This window comes from Perca fluviatilis, chromosome 20, assembly GCF_010015445.1.
Source record: "Perca fluviatilis chromosome 20, GENO_Pfluv_1.0, whole genome shotgun sequence".
NCBI classification, from domain to species: Eukaryota; Metazoa; Chordata; class Actinopteri; order Perciformes; family Percidae; genus Perca; species Perca fluviatilis.
This window is the reverse complement of record NC_053131.1, coordinates 21,644,324-21,671,670: the sequence shown is the minus strand read 5'-3', so window position 1 is coordinate 21,671,670 and position 27,347 is coordinate 21,644,324. Positions and strand designations below refer to the sequence as shown.

Genomic DNA, 27,347 nt, shown 5'->3' with positions numbered 1-27,347 from the left:
TCTGTAATTATTGTAATTATTATTTTTAGTTGTTTTGTTGTATTTAGTATATTCTTATTGCTTTTACTGTTTCTGTCTTTGTTTTTAAGTGTCTTTGAGTACCTTTTGAAGCTCTATATAGAATAAATGTATTATCATTATTATGATTGTGTGTGTGTTTGCTTTGTTGTCTAGAGAAAACGTATGAGTCAGTATCAGAGAAGCAAATATGACCTTTTGGGCTCATTTAAATTGCTGCTTCTACAGTTGGAGGCAGATGATGTCTTTACCAATAAGCCACTGAGGAAACTGCCTCTGGTGTGCTGCCCTTGTCACACTTTTTTCTCCTTCTCCTTTCTATCTGTGTCCATCTGTGTGTATGCACTGTACTCCTTCTTGTGTTTGTGCATCTGTGTGTGCTTGTGTATGAGGATGAGTCACCAGTGTTGGACGACGAGGTCGCTCCCGCTCTCCCAAGGGTTGTTGCGGACTCACTGCTTTACATGGCTCCCCCAAGCCCGATGCCCTCACAATCATTCTCAGCAGCCTCTGCCAAAGCACAAGGACCGGGCCAAATATAGTGCTGTCGAGGAGCAGAGAGAGAGACAGGACTGCAAACTTGTTAACATTATGTTATATTCAGACACCTACTGAGCTTTGACCCACAGCTTAGAACAGACAAACTCACAAAGACTTCCTCAAAGCTCATTTGTGTTTGTCGATTGCAGCTTTTGTCGAAACTATTGCGCATGTAGAACTGTGACGCCACTTCTAACCATAATCCTTTTATGAATACCAGGGGCCGACATTGTTCAGTGGCTGATGAAAAACCTTTTTATTGAGGATCCAGGTAAGTCTGTTGAGAAATCTATCATTACATAAAAGCACAATTGTGCTCAATTGAAGAGGAAGGCAATTTCAACCTGCCCCCTTCTGTGTGCCTTCTGTCATGTCAACAGCTGAAGCCATCCACCTTGGGAGTCTGATCGCTGCCCATGGTTACATCTTCCCCATCTCTGACCATGTCCTGACACTTAAAGATGACGGAACCCTTTATCGCTTTCAGGTACAGAAAATTGCACCATGGGAATATCCTTGGTATGGATTGGGAGGCCTTTAAATATTGAAAAATGAGATGGTGGTTTATCAGAGGGATATGTTTATTGTGTGATGCTAATGAGAGCAATCCTTGCTAAGCCTATTACTCACCCCACCAAGGTCGAGACTGTATATCCCTGCTGGACGCTGCGTCAGAGCGTGAGGTGGGCCGCAGAACAAGGCCTACGGGCCAGCCATTCAGCTTGTCAGAGTTTTTTTTTTTTTTTTTTGCTCCATCTGATCCAGCATGAACTTTGACAGGTCCCTCTGATAGCTTTCGGGCTCCACGATGACTCATTGCTGTGACTGGGCCATTTGCATCTTAATCCTGGCCAGCTACACTCGCCAGGCTCCCCTATGGGAAGCACTCAGCTGGCTGCACGCTGGCTCTGCACTTTTCACTGTCACCAGCCACTGCTCCTCCCCCTAAATCTACCTCTGAATGCATTTATCTTCACCTCTATTGCTCAAGATTAAAAGCCATTATTGTGCCTGCACAGGGAGGGCAGCGTGTGTCACACTTGCTCATTCAGCAGAGGCTAAAAATATTCCCTCTGATGTTGTCGTAATGCAACAGGCCCATGTGAAATGCATTGGCCAGTCTCCATAGCTGTGCTGTAAGGCATAGTGACGGGAGATTTTTTAGTTTGCTGGTCTGTAAATAGATACTATTCTGGTAGAAGACCCAGATTTAATGACGACTGTCTTCTGTTTGTTACTTTTTTGCGAATGCAGTGAAGTCTTATAGTTCAACTTCATCCTCTCTGTCGATTATAATGGTAATAAGAGCATGTTAACCTTTTGTTCAGAACACTCAAACAGCCACATTCATCAGCGTCAGCCTTTTGCTCTTAAGCTAATTACCGTTATGAGTAATAGTCGGACTAAAATATGTGGTTGAGTGCCACCAATTTCTAATTCTGTCCCGTTATTAAGAATTCATGATAAATGTGAGTGATCCATTATTAATGGACTTGGGAATGAACTTTGAATGTGTAATATCAGTTGCAATAGACAAAAAAAGAAAAAAAAGACATAAATATGGAGAGAAAGAATAAAGTTACCATTGCTCCCCAGATAGTTATGTGCAGGATGGTGGGTGAAATGAGATTCCAACATTTATATTGGAGTAGAATATTATTGTTTATCCCGACACTTATAGCCAGAAAAGAGAGTAATTTGGATTATTTGAGTAAATTAATAAACTCTGTTTATGTTTCATCCCCTTCTGTTCATCATCAGTCTCCCTACTTCTGGCCTTCAAACTGTTGGGAGCCTGAGAACACAGACTATGGTGAGTCACAACTGTCTCAATTTTGCCTTTTTCTCCAAATCATTAAGATCTTGCTAATGCTTTCAGTTGTTTCTCTGAAACAGAACTCACACTGTAGATCGGTTGTTGACACTTACTGAGTATTGATTCACAGAGCCATTCTCTGTAATGTATCTGGCCCCGAGGAGCCCGCACTACAGAGAACCCTGTGGGAAAAGCTTAGACAAACAAAATAAAGGGACAGTCACTTATATGACCACATCTCCGGCTCTTTGCATGGCATTTACTTGAGGCTTGTTATTTAAGAACACATCGCCTGCCTGCTCCAGCAAAACATTCATTAGTGTTGGTTCACACAGCTGAGACCTCAGTTAAAAAAATAGCAGCATCCATTGGAGATATTCCTTTTTTATTTTGTAGTCACAACGCTGACAACCCATCTGACTAACTCTATTACCCTCTTCATGTCTCAATCTTTCTCCCCCCCTCCCCCTCCAGCCATTTACCTGTGCAAGCGCACCATGCAGAATAAGGCCAGGCTTGAGCTAGCTGACTATGAGGCTGTAAGTACACTGTCATTTCTGGTTAAGTGATTGCCAGGAAGCTCTCAGTTCAATGCTATCATTGTGCATGGACCATAATATCATGACACTCTGAATTTCCTGTTTTGTTGCACATCGCTGAAAAACTAAAGAGCTGTAACAGTGTCCTCTGGGGCCTTGAAATGCCAAGATCCATTCATCCCAGCAAAAAGCCATTATCAAATTACAAACTTTTATACAAATCTTTCAAAGGTCCTTTTTGTGGAGCAGCATTTGGCAGACTATAATGCAGTCATTTCCTGGCCCCAAAAATTACTTACTTGACTACTTTGCATCAGCAGATCAATGCAGTCTCAATAGGGGCATTACTGCAGTGCTGATCTCCTGCTGGTATACAATAGCAATCCACTGCACTTTCATATTCTAAATTATTCTGCAACTATATTGTCCAGTAGACTTCCTTTCTCTCCTATTCAGGTCACTTTTGTCTTCAGGACTCATTGTACTTAGACTTTTTTCTGTCTTTGTAATGAGGTCATGTACTGTATCTTCGACAGATGCTTGTTTGAGTGGTCTTATTAAGAATGCCCAATTTGGTATGCAGCTTTGATATGTGTACATTATGGAGTTTTAAAGAGCTTGTGAAGCTTTTATTTCTTTTACTCAAGCAAAATGTATCATGCAATGAGTTTCACTCAATAAAGTCATTAGGTTATGGTATGAGTCGCCACATTTGTTCCTCCGTAAAACCTCAATGCTCCGGGGTGGCCTCTAGCTCACCCAGTAAGAGCATTAGCCGCATGTTGGCTGAGTCCTGCAGCGGCGTGGGTTCGAATCTGACCCGCTGCCCTTTGCTGCGTGTCATGCCCCATCTCTCTCCCCCTTTCTGGTTTATCCACTGTCAACAAAGGGAAAACCCCCAAAAAATAATCTTTACACTTAGTTTTTTTATCGGATTAAACTAATGAGATATAACATGTTAAAGGGGAACACCACCTACATTAAGAATTCCAATATGTTATTTCCATCTACTAGGAAAGTTCAATCAATATTTGTGAATATGAGATACTCTCTCTCAAAGCCAGAAACCAGACAAGTAAATCTCAAATCTGTAAAGTCTGGAGCTGCTCCATAGATAATGAATGGGATTTTTTTCTTCTTTTTTTTTGTATACCCAAATTAGTTTTATTCAATTGAAGTGTTCTCAATTCTGAAAACATAAAATGTACCCATATACTCAGAACATTCCCCTGGGTGCTCTCAGTGTCCTCTCAGTGACAACATTTCCAATTCATTGTCTACGGAGCAGACTTTTTTTACACTTGATGACATCACAAATTTGAGTTTAAGCACTCTAGTTTTTGGATTTTGGATAATTTTTATAATATTTTTGGACTGTCTTAGACCATAGGAATAACATGTATGAATTTTGAAAATGGGTGTGGTTCCCCTTTAATTAGTGAGCCGGGCTAGCTTTTTCCCCGTTTCAAATCTTTATGCTAAGCTAAGCCATCCGGCTGTTTGCAGTAGCTTCAAATTTACAGTACAGACACAAGAGTGGTGTCAATCCTTTCATTTAATCTCAAAAAAGGCGAAAAACGTATTTCCCAAGATGATTTATTCAGTAATAGTGTATATAACAAAACAGTACCTATTCATGAGTGTGGGATCAGCAGCTCAATGACGTGTTCAGGGAAACACTAGTGAGAGGTCGCCTCATCTCAGCATTGGTAATCCAAAAATATTGCAGTTGTGGCCATCACAGTAAATGGACAATGTAATCATCTAAAGGCCTTGAATTCCAGTAACCTTCTCCCCTAATTGGTTGGTTCTGGTTGGTTCCACCAGGAAAACCTTGCCCGGCTGCAGAGGGCTTTTGCCAGGAAGTGGGAATTTATCTTCATGCAAGCTGAGGCTCAAGTCAAGTGAGTACATGAATGTACATGGGAGTTAGCACGTGTCGCCTCTTGACGTCAGAGTCCTACTAACGTGACACATTGACAGCAGGAGATAGAGAGATGTTGGTGAGATCAGGTTTATACATTCATACTAACTTTTGGCATTACATGCATAATTTGAGTGTTATTTCCCCAAGGAAGAGAAAAACGCTTCAGTGTTCAGTGTCAGTCGGGCATTGAGCCAATGCTTTTCTCATTAGCAATGCTCTGTTTTCATGCCCTGCTGTGACTGCAGGGTTACATGCATTAAATACAGCAAGCATCCCCCTATGGAATTCAACACACACAATTCTCCCTAACTTCTATCTCTTAGTAAGGCTTCCATCTGGTGGTTTGCATGTGTAAGCACAGCACTAATATCTCATGCATTTCAGTGAGGAGAGAACCTTCTTCTCCTGTCTAGAAATATCTTCAAAGTTGGCATTGTTTAGTGGCCACTGTTTTGTACAAGTGCTGGCGATATTGTCAAAACCTGACTCAAAGGCCATGACAAAAGAGGGAGCGAGGCATCGTAGATTATCAAAAGTGATTTATTTAACATTAGAATAAACTAAACAAAACTTAACTATAACTTAAATAAACCCAAAACAAGATGTGGCAGGCGGGGTGATCAGACCATGGTTGATGTCTGGAGTGTAGTGAAGAGAAGAGAGTCTATCCTGACCAGGTGGCGCTTTATCAGCTCACAGCTCCCAGGTGCACCAGATCTGCAATCAACTCAAACAAAGATGGAAACAAAGATGGGTAAGACCAGAGAGGTATCACTCCCACAGAGAGGCCCTGCCAGATTACACAGGGCCGTCACAATATGGAAAGCAATAAGTCTTTTAATATCTGGGGAGTAAACAATACCTAGCGAGGGCCGTCAGTAAATGTCAGTTATGTAAGAGCTCGGCCCCACCGGCAGCAAAACCTGGAATCGCTAAGTGAGGCGAGCAGACAGGTTAAGACCTGCACTCTTCAGCTTTTTGCTCCCTAGTCTGGCCTGTCAGTAGTAACATGTACGTGGCTGGGTGTGTTTGTGAGCGTGTGTGACTTATTAATGGAGCCTGATTTATTGTGTTTGACCTGATATTTCCGAGGTATGTGTTCTATATATAAGTGGCCTGTTTCCTCTGTTGACAGGATTGACAGGAAGAAGGACAAGGCAGAGAGGAAGATCCTGGACAGCCAGGAGAGGGCATTCTGGGACGTCCATCGGCCAGTGGTGAGTACGGGCCAAAACCATGACAAAAGAAAAAGAAGGGAGGGTCAGATGCTCCAACAGTGTAACAATGGTAATGAACAAAGAAGAATGAAAAAAGAGGGACTGTTATGTGGATAAACAATTTTAGCATTAAAAGCCTGAAAAAAAGCAGACTCAGCTCCGCACACTGTTTAACTGAGAACTCTGTTCTATTGTTGGCAACAGAATCAGATTTGGTACCAGTTACTTTGCATACACGCCTTTGGTGAGCGTGGCATTGCTGAATAGAGAAACAGCATCATATTGTGTGAGGAGCACAGACAATGCATGCTGGAGAAACACTGTTATCTGACCCAGAAACACACTGTCTTCTGTTGTCTCCCACAGCCAGGCTGTGTCAACACTACAGAGATGGACATCCGCAAGTGCCGGAGAGAGAGGAACCCTCACAGGGTAAAAAAGGTGAGGAGACGATGGCAGGTTAGCTTTCCAAACCTAATTATTATTTCAACACTAGTTTTTAGCAATCGTTTGCTATAAACCAGTGGTTTATGACCTCAGTAGTTAAGAAATACTGATGTCCAGCACCACCTCATCACCTGAAGAATGTTTTTGCCACCAAAACCTTTAATTTAAATGTTTTATTCATTTAACTGCTCATTACATTTTGTCAATTTTATCTCCCTAAATGGTTCAAAGTCTTTTACAGTGTCCACTTCCACTATTTTCTTTTACAAAATGACAAAAATCTAAATTTATCTCAAATATATATATTTTTTTGCTTAGTCATAAAGATATTTGTATAAGATATTGTAATTTTTCTAAAACATTTTGATAAGAAAAACTGTACGTACATTTCTTTTAGATGTTGTGTAATGTTTTGTAAAGTACTTTAAATCATTTTTTGTTGACTTTTGTTGACTATTTTATCTTACTAAATGGCAATATGAAATGGATGGTGTTATAAAAATATTTTAATAATAAATATATTTACATATATATATATATATATATATATATATATATATATATATATATATATATATATTAAAATAAGAATATACAGTATATATATATATACTGTATATTCTTATTTTAATTCATAATATGACAATGCCTGTATATATGTTTTTGTTTAGTTAGTAGTAAACCTCTTCTAATTTTTTACAAATGTACAAATATATGTGGGTAAAAGCAATCAAAAATCTAAGGATCTAAGATTCAACGGATTCTAAAAATTCAAACCCACTATGTGTAATCTGTGTGTAATTGTAAAATATATAACTACTCTTCAGGTCGGTAAAACCCCTTGATTCCCAGTCATAATACTGAGGCCATGATGGTGCTAATGGTAGTAGCCATGGCCCCAGAACTATTACCTGACATTCATCAAACTACAATATAGAGTCCCTGATCTGTCATGGTTTATCCAAACAACAACAATGGCATCAAAGCAAAACAACATGTCTCTCCTCTCATCTGCTCCAGTCGGTCTACGGGGTTCCAGATGACGGCCAGAGCCAGCCAAGTCCCGTCCACATCAGCTCCCAGCCGACCAGGAAGGCCACCAAAGAGGACGTTCAGAAGGAGGTAACTCACGGTGTGACCTTCTTCTCCATAGGTCATTACCAGCATTCTGCCTCACCCATCCATCATAGCGACAGTCTGGGACACAGACTGATGAGCTGTTACCTTATTTAGCTTCCTCATTATTCGCTCTCCCTCTCCATCAGATTACCTTCCTGAACATTCAGCTGGACAGACACTGTATGAAGGTTTCCAAAGTGGCCGACAGCCTGATGAGCTACACGGACCAGTTCGTGGAATATGACCCATTTGTGTCGGCCACAGAGCCTTCCAACCCCTGGATCAGTGATGACACTACCTTCTGGGACTTGGAGGGAAGGTGAGGCTGGAGGGGTCATGTTGGGATGTGGGCTGAGAGTTCACAGGAGGCTGATAATTCTTTAAACCAACGCGGAGGTCAGGTGGAGTGTAGAGGCCTCGGTGACGGTGAACTTTTGTTGTCCTGAATTAGGAGGCATATCATCTTAAATGAGAACTAATGCTGGCATTCCCAAAGGTTTACTGTGCTCTGACATTCTGGTATCTGCTCTCTGTACACCATGAGGAAAAATGACCTATTTTATTCCATTCTTCTCTAATGTGTTTTATTCTGAGCAGTCGTGACCCCAGCCAGCAGCGTGTGAAGAAATGGGGCTTCTCTCTGGAGGAGGCGCTGAAAGATCCGGCAGGAAGAGACCAGTTCCTGAAGTTCCTGGAGTCAGAGTTCAGCTCAGAGAACCTGCGGTGAGGCTGACATGCCTTTCTTAAAGCGACTATAATCAATATTTTATATTAACAATGGATCACATGATTATGTATGTATGTGAAATGGGTCACACCTGATGATGCAGTTGCTGTGGATACAATAACTAAACAATAATAGAAATGTAATGATCTAATTAGATTTGGGGCATCTTTCTGCATAGATACTAAGGTTTTTATGATCACTACTACAACTCCTTAATACTTTTAAATGCACAGAGATTATATTAGTACCACAGACAGTGGTGGGAAGTACATTTAATAAAGTATCATACTTAAGTACAGTTTTGAGGTACTTGTACTTTACTTTACTACTTTATACTCCACTACATTTCATAGGGAAATAATGGACTTTTACTCTACATTTGTGTGACAACTATAGTTACTATAGAATTTCTTTTTTTACATATAAAGCCTTGTAAAATATGAGGAACAGTATACAAAACGTTGCTTCACTTTGACCTGCCAGAAGCCAAAAGACTCAAAAATAAAACTACAACACTTCTCAAATACACAAACAAACCCACATCAATCACCTTTCCAATGATATCAGGCACACCCCTGAGTGTCAAAGCATATGGGAGCTGTACCACTTTTAATTTGGGTATGATGTTTAGCAATAATTGCTACTTTTACGTAAATAATTCCACCATTGTTAAGTCAAAACAAGTGTGTTAACATATTGTAGAAATATTCATATTTCATCAATATTCTAATTAATTCAGTAATCACATTAAATGGCATTGTCAGCATACAAGTTAATGTAACAAAACAGGCAGATGAACTGCCAATTTTATATACACTGTGTGTGTATGTGTGTGTGTATATATATATATATATATATATATATATATATATATATATATATATATATCTCTCTCTATCTCTATCTCTATCTCATATTTTGGGAAAGTTGTTATTGATTAGATGTGATGCTGCTTTAGGTTCTGGTTAGCAGTGCAGGATCTGAAGCGGCGGCCGCTCCAGGAAGTGTCCTCCAGGGCGCAGGAGATCTGGCAGGAGTTTCTGGCCGAGGGAGCACCGAGCTCCATCAACCTGGACTCTCACAGCTACGAACGCACCAGCCAGAACCTCAAAGACCCCGCACGATACAGCTACGAGGACGCTCAGGTGGACTGTGTTGTTTCTTTACTCATGGACGAATTCACATGACTACACACACTCGCACACACTCACACTGATCTGAATAAACACATAGAGTGCCAACACACCTGCGCCTGTACACATCAAACCAATACTTCTCTAGCGCTACATAGAAAGGGATTTAGTGGTACATATAGGGTGCTAAAACTGTAGCCTTCATAAGACAATCAGACAAAAAAAAATATATATATATATATATATGTGTATATGTGTATATATATATGTGTGTATATATATATATATATATGTATATATATATATATATATATGTATATGTATGTATGTATATGTATGTATGTATATATATATATATATATATATATATATATATATATATATATATATATATATATATATATTATTTTTTTTTTTTTTTTTTTTTCTGTATGTATAAGCTCTAAGTAAAAAGGTCCTGAGTTCAGATGGGTTTACCATCCATTATATCCCTGTTACATCACACACAAACACACGCACACTCAAACATGCGCACACACACACACTGCAGCCATTTATTTCCTCTCCCATCCGCTTGCCCACAGAAACACTGAACCTTTCCACCCCACTCATGTTACACTGGTGAATGAATGAGAGGGCACGGAGGAACAGAATGAGAGAGGATTGAAGATGAATGACGTGTGTTTGTGCCAGGGCCTAATGAGGCGAGTAATGCCATGAATAGGTTGTTCGGTCGGTTCACCATGGATTCCTCTGGTTCAAAGTGGGTTGGCGATGCGATGTGTGACGTGGAACGCCTCTCACTGGCAGGACATTACTCAGCTCTTTCTCACAGGACTCTGCCGTTCATGTCAGCCCGCTCGGTTTGCATCACCGCCTCCAAATCACACATGCATGCAATGCATTACCATAATCAGACCTCCTTTATTACTCTGCACTTCTCTTTATTGTTTCACTCCCTTTTATTCCAAAGCCAACACACACTCATCAGTTTTTCTTTCTATTGCAGGAGCACATATTCAAGCTAATGAAAAGTGACAGCTATGCACGCTTTTTGCGATCCAACATCTACCAAGACCTCCTGTTAGCCAGAAAGAAGGTGAGCTGCACTCTCTGACCCCTTTTCTTTTTTACAAAAGTTTGTCACTTTTATTGCATTTCTCATATTGGTTTGATTCTTCTGGAAAAAAACATTCCAGTTTCATATCTAATGTAGTATGTAGTCAGTAATAATTAGACAAAGGACCCTATTTTAATCGCACAAGCGCAATGACAAGTGCTAAACGTTTTTTGGTTCATATACTGTATGTGCAGCAGGGCTGGGTGAAGTGGAACATAGATCAGAGGTGCAGTGATTAATAAATACTCTCACTGGTCTAATCACTCTGAAAAAGCTGTGCCAATTTGTCAAACAGTAGAAATTAGCTGAGAACAGAAGATACTGATAGATCTACTGACTGGGGAGGGTTTAATTAAATTAAATTTAAAGTTTATTTCCGACATTCTATTCTCTGCTTGCGCTGGTCGTTGCGCCGCCACGAAATTATGGCCCCTATGTGACCAAGTACATTTACTCAAGTAAATGTTTGAGGTATTTGTACTTTACTTGAGTATTTCCTTTTTATATACTACATCCATTTTGGAGGCGTATTGTACTTTTCACTCCACAACATTAATTTGACAGCTTTAGTTACTTATATATGTGTATATATATATATATATATATATATATATATATATATATAATGCAGTTACAATTAGTCCCAACTTTACCAGCTGCAACATTAGTGATGTTTACACATAATAATAATAATAATAATAATAATAATAATAATAATAATAATAATCATCATAACTTTATTTTACTTTTTACATTTTACATACTTTATTAACTTTAAAAACAATACTTTAGTTAAGTGCTTTGACAGTGGAAACAAAAAGCACATACAAATCAATACATAAATATACACATCCATTTAATACACATACCCATAAATGCACAACAAAGTGATAGAGAAAAGGAGAGATGGGGCAGCACTAAAGTACAGGTTCAATAACAGAATGGAGTTAACAGGCAGACAATGAGAAAGATGATAAAAAGACTGCATCACATAAAAGCAAGTCTATAAAAGTGTGTTTTAAAAAGGGTTTTAAAAGAAGTCACTGATTCAGCGAGCCCTATCTCCTCGGGCAGGGTGTTCCAAAGCCGAGGCACTGATGGAGAAGACGCGGCCACCTCTGGTTTTGAGCCTCAACTTTGGAACAGTTAAAAGGGCCCCGCCCGAGGATCTAGGGCTGCGAACAGGCTCATAAGGGGTCATCATCACTGAGCTATAGTCTAGGACTAGACCTTGACGAGGTTAAGCAAAAGTAATCAGTTAAATCGTTTAATCAATTCTAAAACCGACAGGGAGCCAGTGAAGCGAAGCTAGGTTTTGGAGTGATGTGATGCCGTCTGTTAAAACCGGGGAGAAGCCTGGCTGCTGAGCTCTGGACCAGCTGGAGGCAAGAGAGGGATTTGTGGTTAATGCCGGTTAAAAGAGAGTTGCAATAGTCTAGACGGGAGAATATGAGAGCACGCATGAATGCATCAATGATTATAATCCAATAGTAGAATATATATAATTGTGTAATGTGCCATACTGCATGAAGTATTTCTACACTGTGGTATTGCTACCTTTACTTGAGTAAAAGATCTGAATACTTCTTCCACCACTAGTTAGGGATAATATAATATACATGGGAAAAGTCATTCAAACAACTCAAGGTTTAGGATTTAAGGTAATCTGATCACACTTACATGCTACAAAAGCAGGCCATTTCAATGTCATTTGGCAGCTACTAACAAGGTCTGGCATTCTGCAGTTTGATGCTCTCATGAGAAGACTAACAGAGCCCTAAAAAGGCAAAACTGCAGTGTCCAAGATGCAGGTGCAAAGAAACTGCTAAATTATGTAAAACGTCAAGGAAACAGTCTCGAAAAACAGGCCAAACAGGCAAACTGCTGTGTAAAAGAGGAACAACAGTCATGCTAAATAGCAGCAACATATAAGCAACATATAGTACATAGATATGACAAAGTATAGTAGTTATTGACAGTGATGGTGATTTGGTATGTTATTTTCTGACTCCCGTAGGTTATCAGTGTAGTTTCTAAGGTTTCTAAGTCATTTAGCTGTTACTGTGTAATATGGAGCTTTTCAGCAAATCACAGCTGCCTCTGTTCATGCTAGCCTTTCTGCCCTTTCCCGTTTGGACACTGCTCCTTCTGCTGGCCTGTCACTGACCCCACTCCATTTCCTAAAAAAATGCAACCTTCACATTGTCCTCGGCCCTCATTTTTGCAATGCTTGGCCTCTTTTTTACTACATCACCCCCTGACTCCCCGTCAACACCCGTACCTGACCCAAACACTCACCCTGCTTCCCCCCCTCCCAAAACAGCAGCCAGCAGACACTGAACAGGGCCGCCGCACCTCCTTGGAGAAGTTCACCCGCAGTGTGGTAAGTCATTTGGAGCTGGGGCTGTTCATATCACAAACCACACTGGCTGGCTCACTATCAGTGGCTTTTGCAAAGTATAACCATATTACACTCTATTGTGGCTCTTTATACCTGTAATAGGATGTGTATTAAGTGAAAAAGATAACATGCTAGTCACATGAATGGTTGCAACCAGGCATTTTAGATTTTAAAAGAAGCACCTTGTTTGTAGAGGCTTTTTGTGACTTATAAAGTACTTGTACTTTTATCATCTCAGTCTAGTAATGTGTTTTTGTTTTAATTGACCTTGTAGGGCAAGTCATTGACGGGAAAGCGCCTGACAGGCCTGATGCAGTCATCCTGACACAGCCTGTGCTGGAGGGGCACAGCCAGACCCTGTTGGAGTGGTGACCGCCACACAGGGGCGGGGGCTGGGGCACAGACAGTGGAGCTGGGCTGGACATGGCTGCTGTGGATGCTCTCATACACTGCTCCGAGGACTGCTGCCACACTGCTACTGCAGCACTGGGCCTGCCGGGGCGAACGCCCCAAACTGAACCACTGAGGAAATGCTGACAAGGGAACCTCACACCACATGGCATGCAGCATACAGTATAAGCACATTCAGACTAGGGCTGCCCTCTTTTCATCACTTAGTCGGCAAACTGGTTGTTAGGCTCTTTGTCAACTAAGCTGACCAGTTTATATTGTTTTGATTTTGTTTTATATACGTGTTTATTGGATATTAAAGCACATCTGTGGTGTCGCAACAATATTCTGTGATAAAAACTACATTTAAAAGCTACTTGCCACAACATTTGCAATGCATTGACTTTTGATTTAGTTGTCCTAAAACAGCTGGGGTCAAAGAGGCACTTCAACAGACACAAATCGACATTCTAGTTTGCATATGTCTCTGTACTGACAAGACAGCCAGCAATAAATAAAGTGTGAGACCACTTCCATTTTTTTTTAAAGAAAAATATCCTTTTTATATCCTTAAAATTTCTATTATATCGGTTCCTTATAAAGCACATGACATGTCAGTTAAATAGTGAACATAGTTTTGGCAGTAATCAAGAATATACAAAATAGTTGTTTCCCCATAAGTTATATTTAACAACGTCTACAAAATGGATTTTTGAAGGTATAACTTTTCAGGCTTCATTACATTCCAAAATCTGGCATAAGGGCTTAATGTAGCATTCACACTGCACTGTTGTCTTTTGATTTATTAATTCGGTTTACTGAACTTCTGGGCTTCAAGTTCCAAAATGTTCAGGCTGCACAGTCAAATTAGTCAATTCCAAAGTCTGTGTGAATAACTGAGAAGCTTAAACAAAAACATGGCTCACATGGTGGTGTAAATCGCAGTGATTTCAGCTTTTACTTTAGTCATAGTTCTAGTGTGCACAGTCACACGTGTAATAGCATCCACATGCTTTTTGGGGCTCTTACTATAGTGTAGTTTTTAAGGTTCCCAGTGCCATGGGTCCATCTAGTGGTGGTTAAACCACAGGACCAGCAACAGAGTGTTACAAGACTGTATTAAACTAGGTTCACATATCGCAGGACATCATGATGTCAGACCTAGTTCTCTGATCATGGAGATATTACAAGGCCTGCAGCCCAATATGGGATCACTTAATGTTTTGTTGCTTTTTTACTGCATGAATATCTCATCTTTGGTTTTGTCAAAACAATTAAACCTGCCCACGTTTGTTTGGCAAAATGTATGCTGTGACTCTCCATCTAATAATCGTAATGTGTTTTAATGACTATGGGGGAAATGGTGCATGTTATTGGACCATAATGGAGTTGGGGGAAGATGGTTTGGCTCTCCAAAGACAGCACACAGATGAGGAAAAGCACTGGAGCAACACATCTCAGTGAATGGACATCAAAGCCCTTAAATGCAACTGGGAACAATATTTGACCTGTAATGGGTGCCGCACACTGAACATTAAGGCATCTGTGCTCCACTGTGGCTTCAGACTTCTTCTACAGACAGAAAGTGCTTGAACAGACATGTCCCCCCACGATCCCAGGGACTGCTACAATGGCAGACTGCTGAATGAGTGAATCGCCTATTATTTACTGTTAGAGTCGTAATGCACTGTACAGGTCATATTAATAGTTGTCATAAACCAATAACCTCTTGATTATAAGGTAGAGAGAGATGCTTAACTTGAGTCGATGTACCAAATGTTATTCTCAGCACAAACACAATGACACTAAGTACAGGGTGCATTGTAGATGTAAATTGGCTACATTTCATTATCCAAAAGCACACTTTATTATGATATGGGCACATTACTATGCATGTAACATATTCAGGGCATTTAGAGCTTTTAGTTTCTCAATCAGCAAGATGACTACTGGCACTCTAAAACACTCAAGCACCTGCTATCTATTCATGGGTACCAAATAATAATAAAAAAAACTCTGGATCTGTCTCTTCTGTTGGTGTTTGCTGTTCTGCGTCAAGAAACAAAGAAGGCAACTGTCTCCTTTGTTTCACTTAGATCTGATGTCTTTTTCAGGAGTATCACAATACCATGTCCCAGATGTATGTGCAAAAGTAAATCACAAAACACTTTTTCTACGATGGACCTGAGAACTCACATATGCACTTGCAAATAGACACAAGCACATAAAGAACACATTAAGCAAACAAGGGGCTGCAAGTAGCAAATATGGAAACAGTCTTTTGCTTATCATATGCCTACCAATTCCAAAAACCTGACGAAATACACATAACTATAAACAAGGCCATCGTTATGTTAGCTGGCTATAGTTGCTTTTAGAATTGTTGCAAAGGATCGTTCAAGGACAAATTGTTTAATTAATGCTTTAAAACAAAATAAGTTGCAGTTTGACGGAGTGAATGAATGAATTTATACTATGACTTTTTATGACTTTTTGACATACTATACTATGACTTTTTATGATGTTTAAGGACATAGAATTCTATAATATTTTTGACTGTTTTATGACACTATATTAGCACTTTTTTATGACTTTTACATACTATGTGACATTTTTATGATTTTAATAACATACTATACTATGACTTTTTATGACTTTTGATGAAATACTGTACTATGGCTTTTTTATGACATACTATACTATGACTTTTTATGACTGTTCATGACATACTATACTATGATTTTTATGAAATACTATACTATAACTTTTTTATGAGTTTTTGACATACTATACTTTGACTTTTATGACTTTTTGTGACAAATTATACAATGACTTTTTCTGACTTTTTACAAAATACTATGTATACTATGACTTTTTTCTGACTTTTTCTGACTGGATTTTTAGGACTTTTTGATATACTATACTATGACTTTTTAAGACACAACATACTATAACTTTTTTATGACTGTTTTATGACATACTACACTGTGACTTTTTCTGACCTTTTATGACATACTATACTATAACATTTTGATAACTTTTTATCACTTTTTGAAATACTATACTATGACTTTTTTATGACTTTTTATGACATACCGGTACTTGTCATGGTTGTGGTTTTCAGTTGTAGTTTTTCCTGTTTTATTGTGTTAATTAATTTTCTGTTTCCTTGTTGTTTACTGTCTCATGTGTTTCTGTATTCTCTGTGTTTCACCATGTTCCATGTGTGTATGTTTTATGCTTCAGTTTCCTGTTTTACTTTGTAGTGTCTGTTTCTCTGTGTCGTGTCTTGCGTTCCTTCCTGTCTTGTGTTTTCCCGTCTCTGTGATTGTCTGCCCTGCCCTGATATGTTCCACCTGTTCAGCAGCCTCCATGTCACCTGTCTTTCGTTCCTACCCTCGTTGCCTTGTGTATTTAGTCTCTGCTTTATTTGTAGCTTGTCTGTTTGTCATTGTTTCTTCCAGTGTCATTGCATGCATCTCTCCTGCCTTTTGGATTTGTTACCTTCTGTGTCTTCAGTTTTGTAAGTGTTTTTTTGATTTTGTTTTGGACTTTTCTTTTGCCTGTCTGCTTACCTCAGGACCCCTTCTGTTTGTAATCCTTTTCATTTCTTTCAACTCTGCTTGCTGCCTCCTTGTCGCTATACTCTGCATTTTGGGTCCAAGCCTGCTATTCTCCAGACCTGACAATACTATAATATGACTTTTTGACATATATACTCTGACCTTTTTCATCACTTTTTTTGACATCCTATACTATGACTTGTTTATCCCTTTCTTCAACGTACTATAATATTGACTATATCACTTTTTTCGGCATACTATAACATGACTATCACTTTTTTTTATATACTATAGTATAACTTTTATCACTTTTCTCGACATACTTATGACATTTATCACTCTTTTCAACATACTATACTATGACTTTTATTACTTTTTTTGAAATGCTATAATGACTTTTTATCACTTTCTTTGATATACTACAATATGATTTTTATCGCTTTATTCAACATACTATACTATGACTATTTTTGACATACTATAACATGACTTTTTTCGATCTATTATACTATGACTTCTCACTTTTCTCGACATACTATACTATTGACTTTTTTATCACGTTTTTTGACATACTATACTATGACTTTTAATACTTTCATCCAACATACTCTATGACTTTTTCGGACATACTAATGACTTTTTATCAATTTTTTTTTACATACTGTTCTATCAATTTTTTCAATGTACTATACTATGACTTTTTTTATAACTTATTTCAACATATTCTACTATGACTTTTTAATAACTTTTTTCAACATACTATACTATGACTTTTTTATTCACTTTTCGACATACTATACTAATACTTTTTAAAAACTTTTTCTGACATATGACTTTTTATAACTTTTTTCGACATACTATGATTTTTTTCATATATATGAAAAAAATGAAAATTGAAAATATGAAATATATAAAAAAATATATGAACATTTTTTCATATATATACATATATATACTATGACTTTTATCACTTTTTCCGACATACTCTATTTCTTTTTGACATGCTACACTGTGACTTTTTAATCACTTTTTTCGACATACTATACTATTCATTTTCTATCACTTTTCCGACATACTCTAATATGACTTTTTATCACTTTTTCCGAAATACTCTACAATAAAAGTTTTTCGACACTGACTTTTTTCGACATATTATACTATGACTATTTTCAACATACTATACTATGACATTTTCCACTTTTTTCGAATTACTATACTATGAATTTTTTTCATAGCATATTATTTTGAGATTTAAAAATAAAAGTCATAGTATGTCGAAGATTTTGAGAAAAAAGTTGTATGTCAAAATTTCTGAAAAAAGTTATAGTATTGTATGTTGAAAAAAAATCATAGTATTGTATGTTGAAAAAAAGTCATAGTATGTCAAATTTTGAGAAAAAAGTCATAGTATAGTATGTCAGAAAAAAAACATAACCTAGTATAGTATGTCGAAACAAGTCATAGTGTAGTATGTTGAAAAGTCATAGCATAATTCACTTCAATTTTATTTATAGTATCAAATCATAACAAGTTATCTCAAGACACTTTACAGATAGAGTAGGTCTAGACCACACTCTATAATTTACAAAGACCCAACAGTTCCAGTAATTCCCCCAAGAGCAAGCATTTAGTGCAAGGAAAACCTCGGACAGACCCAGGCTGTTGGTAGGCGGTGTCTGACGGTGCCAGTTGGGGGTGTGATGAAAAGTGGCAATAACAGTCACAATAAAGATAATAGAACAGTGACTAGAAGTAGTAGTCGTAGTAGTTCCTGGCATAGCAGGGCACTGCAGGGCGTTACAGGATGTAGCATGGCACAGCAGAGCATAGATGGACGTAGCATAGTATGTCAAATGTTGGGGAGAAAAAGTCATAGTATAATATGTTGAAAATTAAAAAAAAAGTTATAGCATAGTATGTCGAAAAAAAGTCATAGCATAGTATGTCAAATTTTGAAAAAAGTCTGTATATTATGTGGAAATTTTTGAAAAAACGTCACGGTATAGTATGTCGATAAAAGTCATAGTATAGTATGTCAAATAATGTAAAAAAAAAATAATGGTATAGTATGTCGAACATTTTGAATAAAAGTCATAGTATAGTATGGCCCAAAAAAAAGTCATAGTATGTCGAAAAAAGTCATAGTATAGTATGTTGAAAATTTAGGAAAAACAATTCATATTATAATATGTCAATTTTTGAAAGAGTCAAAATATAGTATGTCGAAAACTGAGAACAAATTCGTAGTATAGTATGTCAACATTTTTTAGAAAAAGTTATAGTATTGTATGTCAAAAAAAGTCATAGTATTGTATGTCAAAAAAAGTCATAGTAAAGTGTGTCAAATTTTGGGGAAAAAAGTCATAGTATAGCATGTCGAAAACTCAAAGTCACAGTATAGTATGTCGAAAAAATTATAGTATTATGTCAAAAAGTCATATTATAGTATGTCGAAAAAAAGTGATAGTATAGCATGTCGAAAAGTCATAGTATTGTATGTCGAAAAAAGTCTTAATAAGTCATATAGTTTGTCGAATTTTTTTGAATAAAGGTATAGTATGTCAAATTTTGAAAATTCTGTATAGTATGTCAAATTTTGAAAAAAAGTCAGTAGTATATAGTCATAGTATAGCATATCGAAAAAAAGTCAGTATATTGAAAAAAGTCATAGTCATGGTATAGCATGTCGAAAAAAAAGTCATAGTATGTCAAATTTTGAAAAAAAAGTCATAGTATAGTATGTTAAACATTTTGAATAAAAGTCATAGCATAGTATGTCGGAAAAAGTCATAGTATGTTGAAAACAGTCATATTATGTACACTACTGGTCAAAAGTTTTAGAACACAACATTTTTTTAGTTTTTTATTGAAATTTTAGCAGTTCAAGTCCAATGAATAGCTTGAAATGGTACAAAGGTAAGTGGTGAAATGCCTGAGGTTAAAAAAAAAGTAAGGTTACCCAAAACTGAAAAATAATGTACATTTCAATATTTTACAAAAAGGCCTTTTTCAGGGAACAGGAAATGTGTAAACAATGTAAAGCTGTTCTGCAGCAATGGAGGTTGATCAAGCTTTGAAAGTTGGTGCAACCAAATTCCCACAGGTGTTCCAACTTGTCTGGATTACTTACAACCCCCTCCGTTTGTATAAAAGTATTGTTGGAACACACTGTGGTACCGTACCCTCGTGAGCATTATTTGAACAGTACTGTACTGCAGAAAGTAGTGTGTTGCCATAAAAATGGCGGGAAAAAGGCAACTAACAATGGAAGAGAGACAGACCATCATAACACTTAAGAATGTTAAAAATCATGTTATAGCATGCTGTAAAAAGTCATAGTATGTCGAAAAAAATTCATAGTATGTCGAAAATTTTGAAATAAAGTCATAGTATAGTATGTCGAAAAAATTATTTAACACAAAGGTGGTTTATACTTTTTTTACTTTATCATTTCAAGTATTCATAGTAAGAACATGTGTGTTATAGTTTATTAAACAGATGTTTTCATTTGTCTTCAGGGTCACATCAACCACATCCTGGGCCAGCCGGCCAATCACAGTCCTCTCCTGCAGCACGACGTCATCATCACCTTACCGCTGAAAGGACCAATCAGACGCTTCCATTTCAGATTGTTTTAATACTCCTGTTGATCAATCCAGTTCTCAGATGTCCTTTAACACACCATCAGCTAATCAATGCTAACACTAAAGGGCTTTTTCACTGTTTTTAATGGTGTCTCTAGACACTCAGCGTTAAGCTGTATTTATTTGTTTTGAGAACATTGAATTAGATTAGATTGTTTCCAGAAACAAAAAGTTGTTTCTTAAAAATCTAATACGTTCCAGTACGTTCAGATCGTTTTTTTTTTTTTGTGTCCAAAAGGGACTCAATTTAAAAACCAGTTTAAATGAGTTTTTAATGATGTTTAAGAGTTTGATTAAGGGCCTGATATCTTCCTATTTGTAGATTTATGTTTTATATGAATTGAATTAATTATGATCATTAAACTGTTTGAGATGTTGTGATTTCTAAAAAAGGATCCATTCAGATGGTTGGTTGTTCTCTAAAACGGACTGAGTTGTGTAAAAGGGTTTGTTGATTTGTTCTGAAATCTTCCTGTTTGAAGATTTTTTATTTTTATATTTCTGACTGAATGTACTGCAGAGCTCTATTTTTTTTTTTTTTATGACATCATTACCTGCTTCGGTGCTGACCAGAGTGCAGCATTTCTAACGCACACTGATTTTAAAAAATAAAACATTTGATTGAATTTTTGACTCGTGTTTCAAAAACTTTATTAAAAAACAGTTTGTAAGAATAAGAAATGTGTCCAGAAGCCCCGCCCTCCTCAGCTGTCTGTCACTCTGTCAGCTGAGGCTTGGCTCGCTTGGCTGCGGGAGCTTCACCTGTTTAGGGTAGAAACACAGAAGCACAACTGGAACATCGATCACTCATTAACCAGCTGCTCTTCTGTCTCAAGTGATGGAGGCGGGGCTTATAGTCTGCAGGCGGCCAATCGCTGCAGCTCTTCATGGTTTACATGATCCCACCATAGATCCCACCATTGGATCCCACTCGCCGTCTTCCTGGTTTCTGACAACAAACGCCACAGAATCAAATATGTTTCAGAAACAAATTCATGTTCTATCGTCCAGCTTTATTCACAATAATAGTATTTACCTGTGTGTAGAACAACGGATCGACAGGTAGAGGAAGCGGCTTCCTTTGCTTCTCCGTCTGACAAACCTCTGAGGAACCAGATCAGGACAACAACGGGACACACACACACGCATACACACACATACACACACACACACACACACACACACACACACACACACACACACACACACACACACACACACACACACACACACACACACACACACACACAGAGCACTGTTGTTTTTGTTGAACACTACAGTTTGTGTCTGAACCAATAGGAAGGATACAGGTTGGTGATGTCATATTGGCCCTCTGAGCTCCAGAGGCTGAGGACATACAGACAAATTTAATTATTATTTATGACTGAACATGCTGCACATATCATCACCAACCTTCTCCGCGGCGCTGGACAGGATCACACTCTGAAACACAAAGAGGTGAGTCAAGACAGAGCCAATCGGGACATCCTGTCACAGGTACAGGAAATGTGTTGGGACAGGGACAGAAGAGGCTGTACCTTCCCTTTACAACGCACAGCGTTGGCGATGGTGTAGCGCCTCCTGGTGGAGTCTTTGATGGCTGCAGGGTACGACACCAAACACCAAACCCCTCTTTATATAGTTATATACACACACACACACACACACACACACACACACACACACACACACACACACACACACACACTATTATTAATAAACACGTTACTATACTATGACTAGTATTTCGACATACTATTCTATTACTTTTTCGACATACTATACTATGACTTTTTTTCAACTTTTTTCGACATACTATTCTATTACTTTTTCGACTTTTTCGACATACTATACTATGACTTTTTCAACTTTTTTCGACATACTATACTATGACTTTTTTTTCAACTTTTTTCAACATACTATGCTATGACTTTTTTATCACTTTTTTCGACGTACTATGCTATTACTTTTTTTCAACTTTTTTCAACATACTATACTATGATTTTTTTTCGACATACTATACTATGACTTTTTTTCAACTTTTTTCAACATACTATTCTATTACTTTTTCGACTTTTTCGACATACTATACTATGACTTTTTTTTCAACTTTTTTCAACATACTATTCTATTACTTTTTCGACTTTTTCGACATACTATACTATGACTTTTTTCAACATACTATTCTATTACTTTTTCGACTTTTTCAACATACTATACTATGACTTTTTTTCAACTTTTTTCAACATACTATTCTATTACTTTTTCGACTTTTTCAACATACTATACCATGACTTTTTTTCAACTTTTTTCAACATACTATACTATGATTTTTTTTCGACATACTATACTATGACTTTTTTTTCAACTTTTTTCAACATACTATTCTATTACTTTTTCGACTTTTTCGACATACTATACTATGACTATGACTTTTTCAACATATTCTACTATGACTATTTTCGACATACTATACTATGATTTTTTTTTTGACATACTATACTATGACTTTTTTTCAACTTTTGTCAACATACTATTCTATTACTTTTTCAACTTTTTCGACATACTATACTATGACTTTTTTTCAATATACTATTCTATTACTTTTTCGACTTTTTCGACATACTAAACTATGACTTTTTTTCAACTTTTTTCAACATACTATTCTATTAATTTTTCGACTTTTTCAACATACTACACTATGATTTTTTTTCGACATACTATACTATGACTTTTTTTCAACTTTTTTCAACATACTATTCTATTAATTTTTTGACTTTTTCAACATACTACACTATGATTTTTTTTCGACATACTATACTATGACTTTTTTTCAACTTTTTCAACACACTATTCTATTAATTTTTCGACTTTTTCAACATACTATACTATGATTTTTTTTCGACATACTATACTATGACTTTTTTTCAACTTTTTTCAACATACTATTCTATTAATTTTTTTACTTTTTCAACATACTATACTATGACTTTTTTTCAGTTTTTTTCAACATACTATTCTATTACTTTTTCGACTTTTTCAACATACTATACTATGACTTTTTTCAACTTTTTTCAACATACTATACTATGATTTTTTTTCAACTTTTTTCAACATATTCTACTATGACTATTTTCGACATACTATACTATGATTTTTTTTTGACATACTATACTATGACTTTTTTCAACTTTTTTCAACATACTATACTATGATTTTTTTTCGACATACTATACTATGACTTTTTTTTCAACTTTTTTCAACATACTATTCTATTACTTTTTCGACTTTTTCGACATACTATACTATGACTTTTTTTCAACTTTTTTCAACATACTATACTATGATTTTTTTTCGACATACTATACTATGACTTTTTTTCAACTTTTTTCAACATACTATTCTATTACTTTTTCGACTTTTTCGACATACTATACTGACTTTTTTTCAACTTTTTTCAACATACTATTCTATTACTTTTTCGACTTTTTCGACATACTATACTATGACTTTTTCAACTTTTTTCAACATACTATGCTATGACTTTTTTATCACTTTTTTCAACGTACTATGCTATTACTTTTTTTCAACTTTTTTCAATATACTATACTATGATTTTTTTTCGACATACTATACTATGAATTTTTTTCAACTTTTTTCAACATACTATTCTATTACTTTTTGGCTTTTTGACATACTAATACTATGACTTTTTTTCAACTTTTTCAACATACTATTCTATTACTTTTTCGACTTTTGCGGCATACTATACTATGACTTTTTCAACTTTTTTCAACATACTATTCTATTCTTTTTCGACTTTTTTCAAATACTAATACTATGACTTTTTCAACTTTTTCAACATACTATTCTATTACTTTTCGGCTTTTTCGACATACTATACTATGACTTTTCAACTTTTTTCGACATACTATGCTATTACTTTTTGACTTTTTCGACATACTATACTATATGGACTTTTTCAACATATTCTACTATGACTATTTTCGACATACTATACTATGATTTTTTGACATACTAATACTATGACTTTTTTTCAACTTTTTCAACATACTATTCTATTACTTTTCAACTTTTTCGACATACTATACTATGACTTTTTTTCAATATACTATTCTATTACTTTTTCGACTTTTTCGACATACTATACTATGACTTTTTTTTCAACTTTTTTCAACATACTATTCTATTACTTTTTCGACTTTTTCGACATACTATACTATGACTTTTTTCAACTTTTTTCAACATACTATTCTATTACTTTTTCGACTTTTTCGACATACTATACTATGACTTTTTCAACTTTTTCCACATACTATTCTATTACTTTTTTCACTTTTTTCAACATACTATACTCTATTACTTTTTCAACTTTTTCAACATACTATACTATGATTTTTTTTCGACATACTATACTATGACTTTTTTCAACTTTTTTTCAACATACATTCTATTTTACTTTTTTCACATACTATACTATACTTTTTCAACTTTTCAACATACTATTCTATTATTTTTCGACTTTTTCGACATACTATAACTATGATCATGACTTTTTTCAACATATTCTACTATGACTATTTCGACATACTATACTATGATTTTTTTGACATACTATACTATGACTTTTTTCAACTTTTGTCAACATACTATTCTATTACTTTCAACTTTTCGACATACTTATACTATGACTTTTTTTCGATATACTATTCTATTACTTTTTCGACTTTTTCGACATACTATACCTATGATTTTTTTCGACATACTATTCTATTACTTTTTTTTCAATTTTTTTCGGACATACTAAACTATGACTTTTTTCAACTTTTTCAACATAATTATATTATTTTTCAACTTTTTCGACATAATTATACTATGACTATGACTTTTTCAACATATTCTACTATGACTTTTTCAACATACCTATACTATGATTTTTGACATACCATACTATGACTTCTAACTTTTTCAACATACTTATTCTATTACTTTTGCACTTTTTCAACATACTATACTATGATCTCTTTTTCAACATACCATCCTATTACTTTCGACTACATACTAAACTATGACTTTTTCAACTTTTTCAACATACTATTCTATTAATTTTTGACTTTTTCAACATACTATACTATGATTTTTCGACAACATACTATACTATGACTTTTTCTAACTTTTTCAACACATATTATTCTTATTAATTTTTCACTTTTTCAACATACTATACTATGATTTTTTTGACATACTATACTCATGACTTTTTCAACTTTTTTCAACATACTATTCTATTACTTTTTTGACTTTAACATACTATACTATGACTTTTTTTCGTTTTTCAACATACTATTCTATTACTTTTTCGCAACTTTTTCAACATACTATACTATGACTTTTTCAACCTTTTTTCAACATACTATACTATGACTTTTCAACTTTTTCATAACATACTCTACTATGACTTTTTCACATACTATACTTAATATTTTTGACATACTATACTATATTTTTCAACTTTTTTCAACATACTATACTATGATTTTTCGACATACTATACTTATGACTTTTTTTCAATTTCAACATACTATTCTATTACTTTTTCGACTTTTTGACATAATTATACTTGCATCTTTTATCACTTTTTTTAACATACTATTCTTATGATTTTGTAATAATGTAACTTCAACTTAGCTACCAATAAAACATCTGTCTTTCGGTGCTGTGACCCATTTATTTTCTTTTTCACACTAATCTAATAATGGCACGCAAACCTGACATGGTGAAAAGCTATACAGTTTTCCCCCTAGCCACACACCTGTGTATCCCTGGCTGTTAATTACCTATATGCCTTTCCAAAGGCAATGCTCCGCACAGTGCTTAAACATAAAACTGCAGATTAATTAGCAAACCAACATTGTATATAAACAAAAAAAAACAAAGTGGTGTAATGGCTCCAACAACTTTCTTTTTTATATCTTTTTCCAACATACTATGCTGACTTTTTTCGACATATTTTACTATGACTATTTTCAACATACTATACATTGACTTTTTCCACTTTTTTCGAAATACTATACTATTACTTTTTCCACCATTCCAACTATGTTTTATCACTAAGTGATAAAACATAAAACACACTTTTTTCGATATCCTATACTATGACTTTTAATCACTTATTTCGACACACTATGACTTTTCCACTTTTTCCATTATTCCTATTATTACTTTTTTCGACATACTATTCTGTGACTTTTTTCACTTTCCGGCAAACTCTACTATGAAATTTTCGACATGCTATACTATGACTTGTTATCACTTTTGTCGACATGCTAAACAATTACTTTTTTATAACTCCTCTATGGAACTACTCTATGGGGGGCGTCAAACTCAATTTCGCTAAGGGCCACACTGGAAAAAGAGAATCACATCAAGGGCCAGACACGTATAGTTTATTTACATGATTTTATTTCATCGAAAAAGTAAAATATCTTTGACTCAATTATTGCATGTCCCATAGTCTTCTCATTTACAGTTTGGTCCACATTTGGCTTTAGCCCTGAAAAAGTGAGCAAAAAAGTTCCAAAGCCATCCTAGAATTTAGCAAATCAAGCAAACCAATGATTACATTTTCTAAGTAGGCTACCACACAGCTGAACCACAACAACCTGTTTCACAGCCTGAATATGCAAACTCTCTGGTTCCGTGGGAATTTCTGAGTCTCAAAGTTG

At 35.8% G+C, this 27,347-nt stretch overlaps 1 protein-coding gene and 1 long non-coding RNA gene across 5 annotated transcripts in view; one reads left to right on the top strand and one right to left on the bottom strand.

The window, feature by feature from the left end:
• LOC120549379 (regulator of G-protein signaling 6-like) overlaps positions 1 to 15,421 on the top strand; it is a 47,521-nt gene extending 32,100 nt beyond the window's left edge. For 3 of the 4 annotated variants that reach the window (XM_039786263.1, XM_039786261.1, XM_039786262.1), the window contains 14 exons: positions 779 to 829; positions 939 to 1,045; positions 2,320 to 2,371; positions 2,849 to 2,913; positions 4,741 to 4,817; positions 5,976 to 6,057; positions 6,424 to 6,498; positions 7,525 to 7,626; positions 7,770 to 7,942; positions 8,221 to 8,346; positions 9,309 to 9,495; positions 10,493 to 10,582; positions 12,927 to 12,986; positions 13,279 to 15,421. In XM_039786263.1, coding sequence (XP_039642197.1) covers positions 779 to 829; positions 939 to 1,045; positions 2,320 to 2,371; positions 2,849 to 2,913; positions 4,741 to 4,817; positions 5,976 to 6,057; positions 6,424 to 6,498; positions 7,525 to 7,626; positions 7,770 to 7,942; positions 8,221 to 8,346; positions 9,309 to 9,495; positions 10,493 to 10,582; positions 12,927 to 12,986; positions 13,279 to 13,329 — 1,298 coding nt within the window. In that variant the 3' untranslated portion in view covers positions 13,330 to 15,421. The remainder of the gene's footprint in view (positions 1 to 778; positions 830 to 938; positions 1,046 to 2,319; positions 2,372 to 2,848; positions 2,914 to 4,740; positions 4,818 to 5,975; positions 6,058 to 6,423; positions 6,499 to 7,524; positions 7,627 to 7,769; positions 7,943 to 8,220; positions 8,347 to 9,308; positions 9,496 to 10,492; positions 10,583 to 12,926; positions 12,987 to 13,278) is intronic. The other variant, XM_039786264.1, reaches the window with a different exon arrangement.
• Positions 15,422 to 21,221: 5,800 nt separating this feature from the next.
• LOC120549581 lies at positions 21,222 to 22,080 on the bottom strand. Its single transcript, XR_005637407.1, has 3 exons — positions 21,910 to 22,080; positions 21,638 to 21,705; positions 21,222 to 21,550 (listed from the first exon to the last, which is right to left on the bottom strand). It is a non-coding gene; the product is annotated as an uncharacterized LOC120549581 (long non-coding RNA).
• Between the last annotated feature and the right edge of the window lie 5,267 nt (positions 22,081 to 27,347).